Here is a 6015-nt window from a genome sequence, read left to right on the forward strand (position 1 = left end):
GGAACATTTCATATATAAACTATGTTTACTATTAATTATTAAATATTTACATTAAATTAAATGTCACGCGTCCCTTCGATATGCGATCGATCGACGCGTTTTTCAAATTAATATTTGAATACTGACAGGACGCGACTCTCGAAAATACTTTGATGCGCGGTGATTCGCGAAATATATCACGAATGAGTCGCGCGCTCCACTTGCATGATTAATCCGCACCTTCGATTCGATATATCAATCGTATAGTATCATCTCGTTATAAGTGATTGTACTTTACAAGAGGAACAAGGGACGATTTCTATATTTAGAAACATGGTTACGAAATATTAAATGTGTTGTTTTTCGGCTATACGATATATATCGCGATAGTAAATTTCTGTAATCTGACAGAAAGCTGTTGTGCCTGACTCAACGAGCAAAATCTGTCTCATTGTTATTCGAAATACGCGTGGTAGAGTGAACCGCGCGCGCCATAAGACCCATTGTATCGTGCATTGTATTGTGTTCCGCGAGTGATAAAAGCAACGCACAGTGCTCCGAAATATTTCTGTGATCGATGCTCGCTCAACTAAACGTATAGCTTCGTAGACGTACGTAGAATATCTATGGACGGAGTTGTATGCGATCACGCAGATCCACTTGACACCTGCCGAATTACGTAGGGCATGGCAAGTTCATGCTTCAGGTGAGTGTTATTTGTTAATTTTATTCAACGATATCATGCACGTTGCGCTGATCGTATTCTGTGAACATCAGCGATAAATTCTGCGCGAATGCAATGAAAATATCGCATCTATTTTATTTTGTTTTCCTTTTATCGAGGTTAGATTTCTCTTGTGCACACGCCCCTTTGTGTGGACGAATTTGAATAGGAGAAGCTCTCTATTAATTTCTTCTATTTTTTATTTAATAAAATTTATATATTTTTCATTGTTTCCATTCCCTGTTATATATCAATTTATATGGATCGTTTATATCATATTTAAAGCAACATGAAAGTGAGAAGTCTACTTGTTCTATCATCTGTTTACAATTAATTAATCAATATATTGATTAATTATATTGTAAAGTTTTATTTATTTATTTATTGTATAAGATTTGAAATACATATCTTATACATTTGTTCCTAGTGATGTGGACGAATATGGTTTTGAACGACCACACGATTTCGATTATGAAACTTATGAAGATTTTATGTCAGAGTACCTTAAGGTTCTCGCAAAAATGGCCAAGAAATGGGCAAAAATTATTGGCGAAGGAAAATCGTTACAGCGAAGCATTACTATAAAGAAATATGTTCGTAAAGGTATTCCAGGAGAACATAGAGGATTGGTAATACATATTATAAAGTTTCATCTATTGTGCCTCAAATTTAAATATTTAAGATAAATTGGGAATCCTAGGTATGGCTCGCTGTGAGTGGCGGGGAAGGAATAAAAAATGTGTCGCCGGAACTCTATCAAAAATTATTGCAAGGTCCGCATAATACAGAAATTGCTGAAATTATAAAAACTGACCTCCCAAGGACATTTCCAGATAATATATTCTTTAATAATACAGAGAATCAGCAGCATCAATTATACAATGTATTGTTGGCTTTTGCTCATCAAAATAAAACTGTTGGATATTGTCAGGTAACATCCAAAATGCGCACTCTCAAATATACAAATACAAATACTTTTCAAAACAAATAAATATACAAGTTGTTTTATAATGAGAGCTTCAAGCAAAATGTTTGCTTATTGCATCTTATTTTATAGTACATTTATATTTTTTAGGGTTTAAATTATATAGCAGGTTTACTTTTACTTGTAACAAAAAGCGAAGAGACAGCATTTTGGTTATTAAAAGTGTTAATTGACAAAATCTTACCAGATTATTACACGCGCACTATGGATGGTTTACTTACTGATATTGATGTGCTTGCAGAATTAGTAAGGTAAAACATAACAAAATGTACTGAAATATCATTTGTCAATAATATTTACATGTATCTGTATATTATTTATGCATATAGGATAAAAATGCCTGATGTTTATCAACATGTAACAAACTTAGGATTGCCTTGGGCAGTAATTACAACAAAGTGGTTTGTGTGCTTATTCGCAGAAGTCTTACCTATAGAGGTATATTATTAAAATATTGAATATAATTTTAAAAATACATACACAAATTTTTCCAACATACTTGTGGCATAATTGGAAATATTAAATGCTTTTAAATTCAGACTACTCTACGTATTTGGGACTGCCTCTTTTATGAGGGTACCAAGATTATCTTTCGTGTTGCATTAACACTTATAAAAAGGAACCGATCTAATCTGTTAGCTTGCCAAGATTTTACAACATTAGCTGAATGTTTCAAGGAAATTACAAAAGACAGTATTGTTTTACGATGTCACGAATTTATGCAGGTATATAGCATTGTACAGTGCATGTAACTCAAATATTGATTAGGTAGACTTATTATAAATAAGTAAATCAAATATTTTTTTGCTGTGTAATATTATTAGATAGCTATATGAGTAAAAACAAATGTATATTGATAAATTTTTTTTTCATTTCACAGAGCATTTTTAAAGTACCTGGATCACTGCCTGGTAACACAATAACAAAATTAAGAACAAAAGTAACGCAACAACGTATAGAACAAAAGCAAGATAAGCTAGGACGATAGTATTATTGACCGATTTTTTCACAATACACCGAAATATTCTAGTCATTATTCATTTGCATCTTTTGCAAAATGAATGCGTGTAAAATTGTATTATATATATTTTGTTATTGCATAATTATTCTATGCTCTATTGCTGTAAATACAAGAAATTTATTTAGCAATGTAAGAAACTATAGATAACATATCTTCTCAATTATTCTATGTTTATTTTAGCTTATTATTGTATATAGAATATAAAATAAAAAACTAGAAAATATAAATACTTTATCAATGATATATAAAGTATAATTGTGATATAAAATATAATAAAAATTATATAATTGTGACATTTTAGAGAGAGATGACATAGAAATATTAATTAAATAATTAAAAAAACAATTCCTCTCTTAATATTTTATTATATTTAATATCAAGTTTATATACATATATATACTTTTGTTTATGTATACAAGCTTTTTGCAAAATTTTTAATCTGAATATCGAGGATATTGAAATTACATGGTAAAATTAACTGGTCTAATGAATACAGTTAAAAAAATAGTTTATTTATTATCGAGAGTAGATAAATAAGATATAAGATAAAATAATATTAATAACTATGTACATTAAAATTTGGTTTTTCCTAAAGTAAACATCAGATATATTACAAATGTGTACTACATGATCTCCTTTTATTATTTCTCAAGTGTATCCTTTGCTTCATTAACTTTTGCAGCAATATATGGAGATCCACCACGGTCTGGATGATTTACAGCCATCACTTTTTTAAATTGTTCTTTTACTTTTGCTTTACTAGCTGTAGGCGACACCCCCAAGATTAAACTAGCTTCTCGCCTGGTCATTTTTGGTTCAAAGCCACCCTTATAATACTTGCTGCTTGCTAGTGACTATAAATGTTAAACAGTGTCAATACTTTCATGTGCATGCAACTATAGTTATAAAATTAGTTAAGAAAAATAAGCATTTCTACCTGCGAATCTAGCTTTTTCACTGTCTCAGCCATTTTCTGCGATAAGTTTGGCATTCTCTTGAGCAGATAACGACCAGCAAAGCCTACAGCAGCAAGGCCAATACCTGCTGCCACAACAGTACTTGCCTAAAGAAAAATGAGCTTTTGTAACATTTTAAATTTAAAGTCGCAAATATAATAAAATGTCTTAATAAAGAACAAAAATATATATCATAAAGGATACAAGTATATATCATAAACTTAACCTTTAGTTGTTAATTTTAAAATTATTAACGCTATATCAGTATTAACATCTAATAGAAACTGTACAGCTGTTTTCACAGTAAAATTCTTTTTATTTTACAATAATAATATATGTTTATTGACATAAAAAAGTGATGAAATACTTGAATACCTTCGATAGTCTTGACATTGAATTTATCCGTTTTTATATTTCTCGAAGGAATAGAAATTTAATAGAAATTTAGTTTACATTTTTACAATATACAGAATACAATTTTAGATACTTCTCGATGAAATCGTCTGAAAAGAATTCTTACCATTTTATTTAGCTTCAAAACAGCAGACGTAATTTTGTACGTAGTACACCGGGACGAAAAATATTTTCGTAGCGTGCTAACGAGCTACATTCGCTCCATCTATTGCTGTCTTTGAAGATGATTATCGTTCGTGATAAGATTGTTACACTGCATTATCGACCTTGCATACATCTCTCAGACATTACATAGATTTTTATCGAATTTTATAGAATCCCTTGTACATGTATTAGATTTATTTCATGTAGTTTTTTCATCTCTATTTTCATTTTTAAACTTTGCTGAAAATATCCCTGTTACATCTTAAATATATAAGGTGTGTAATAAAACATGTACGTAAAATATATAAACCAAATGCATTGAAGAAAACAGAGAGCTCTATCTCTTTTAGATATACTTGAGATAAACTTTGAAATTTTTTGTATATGAAAAGAGAAAGAAAAGAACGACGTATCTCACATTTTAAATAGAGAGAAAAATAAGGATAGAGAGAGTAGAGCCGAAACGGATGGATGTTTTGTGAATCGAAAGTTTATGTCACGAGAAAGTTCTTTATACATAAACAATTATACAGAGACATAACGTATGAGAACTTTATTCTGAAAATAGATGATGGTCGTTGCTCAATGTCGGTTGATTTCAGGTTTTAGATGTTATTTGCGTGTCGTTTTGAATTTCAGCTTTTCGATGTCATTAAAAGAAGTCGAACGAAGGGCACACGGATTCTTCAACCTTTTTTTCCTATCAAGTGTTTAAGTTTTGTACCAAGTGTACACATGCAAAGACGCGACTACAAGAGCTACCAGGTGCGCGCGAGTACATTGGTCGATTACATTCGTATATGTGTGAATGTATATGTGTATATGTATATGTATATGTGTATAACGAATGTGTATGGTGTTGCGAAATACACGAGGCGCATTTCGTACGCTTATAAATATCAGTTGCCGTTGAACCTGATCTCCAGTAAAATCCTGAAGAAGGCGAAATACTTTCAAATGCCGTCGTAGCTGCCTAATTACGAGAGATCGCTATCTCTATATCTTATTACTCGTGACAGTAACATCCTAAAATGAAGTGCATTTCTTCGTCTCGTTCTAAAGTTGCATGTATATCTTGGTTCTGATCTCTGGCTTTGTATTATAAATAAGATTATGAATCAGAAACACAAGTAATCGCTGCACTAGGACATAACTGTCATATTTCGAGCATAATCCAGGTAGCAAAAGTAATTATTTTAACGTCAAATTACATCAAAATAACTACCTGTTACTTGAAAAGGCTCCATCATATTTTGACATAAGAAAGTAGAATCCGGCACGTGAAATTTCGTCAGATTCGTCCCTTTTCCTAACACTATTAAGGAAGGAAACATCATATAAGGTCATCCGATTTTTCCTCACCAAAATCGGGCGAAGAGGGAAAATGTGCGCCGCATCGTTCTATCCACTCGCCCGATGCTATTGTAAATGTATTACATCTGCGCTGCGAGACTGCCAGCATAAACACGCATACATACATATGCAAACACATAGAGAGCGAAAAGTAGGTTCTGCGTGAAAAGATAGCGCGTGGTAGACCCACGGATGAACGAGCACGAGGATGTGTGCGCGAATGATGATCACCTCGCGCGGGGCGAGGGATGCGCGCGCCCGTTGGCGATTTAAAATCATAGTGGACCATGGCACACGCGCGAATCGAGGAGCGGGAGCATGTATTGTATCTCTCGGCGTGCATATAATATATCACGGAGATTCAACTTTCGTGGGGGACGCTCGAAATTAACGCACGCCCGAATTTTACGTCGACAGAATTTTTAGAGAGAGGATAGAT

General features: G+C 32.5%; 2 protein-coding genes across 3 annotated transcripts; one reads left to right on the forward strand and one right to left on the reverse strand.

Annotated features, from left to right (window-relative positions):
• Positions 1 to 109: 109 nt before the first annotated feature.
• LOC145971500 (growth hormone-regulated TBC protein 1-A) lies at positions 110 to 3019 on the forward strand. Its single transcript, XM_083099221.1, has 7 exons — positions 110 to 685; positions 1131 to 1332; positions 1404 to 1634; positions 1779 to 1939; positions 2018 to 2126; positions 2228 to 2413; positions 2569 to 3019. The coding sequence occupies exons 1-7, from the start codon at positions 666 to 668 to the stop codon at positions 2674 to 2676; spliced, it is 1017 nt and encodes a 338-aa protein (XP_082955347.1). The 5' UTR covers positions 110 to 665; the 3' UTR covers positions 2677 to 3019.
• A 181-nt stretch (positions 3020 to 3200) lies between these two features.
• On the reverse strand, positions 3201 to 4309 carry LOC145971501 (mitochondrial import inner membrane translocase subunit TIM14). Of its 2 annotated transcripts, none has more exons than XM_083099223.1 (3): positions 4186 to 4309; positions 3647 to 3772; positions 3201 to 3563 (listed from the first exon to the last, which is right to left on the reverse strand). In XM_083099223.1, exons 1-3 carry the CDS (start codon positions 4186 to 4188, stop codon positions 3351 to 3353), a joined length of 342 nt encoding a protein of 113 aa, XP_082955349.1. In that variant the 5' UTR covers positions 4189 to 4309; the 3' UTR covers positions 3201 to 3350. The 2 variants fall into 2 exon arrangements, with proteins under 2 accessions (XP_082955349.1, XP_082955348.1); XM_083099222.1 differs by lacking the exon at positions 4186 to 4309 and adding an exon at positions 4041 to 4179.
• Between the last annotated feature and the right edge of the window lie 1706 nt (positions 4310 to 6015).

This window comes from Camponotus vicinus, unplaced genomic scaffold, assembly GCF_025532165.1.
Source record: "Camponotus vicinus isolate PSW18456_S1 unplaced genomic scaffold, iyCamVici1.0 SCAF_5, whole genome shotgun sequence".
NCBI classification, from domain to species: domain Eukaryota; kingdom Metazoa; phylum Arthropoda; class Insecta; order Hymenoptera; family Formicidae; genus Camponotus; species Camponotus vicinus.

Excerpts from the sequence above, each read along its gene's own strand:
- LOC145971500 (XM_083099221.1), top strand. The coding sequence starts at position 666 with ATGGCAAGTTCATGCTTCAG. Across the intron at positions 686-1,130 it reads ATGGCAAGTTCATGCTTCAG|TGATGTGGACGAATATGGTT; the intron begins GTGAGTGTTATT and ends ATTTGTTCCTAG. Across the intron at positions 1,940-2,017 it reads GTGCTTGCAGAATTAGTAAG|GATAAAAATGCCTGATGTTT; the intron begins GTAAAACATAAC and ends TTATGCATATAG.
- LOC145971501 (XM_083099222.1), bottom strand. Across the intron at positions 3,564-3,646 it reads TGAAAAAGCTAGATTCGCAG|TCACTAGCAAGCAGCAAGTA; the intron begins GTAGAAATGCTT and ends TAACATTTATAG.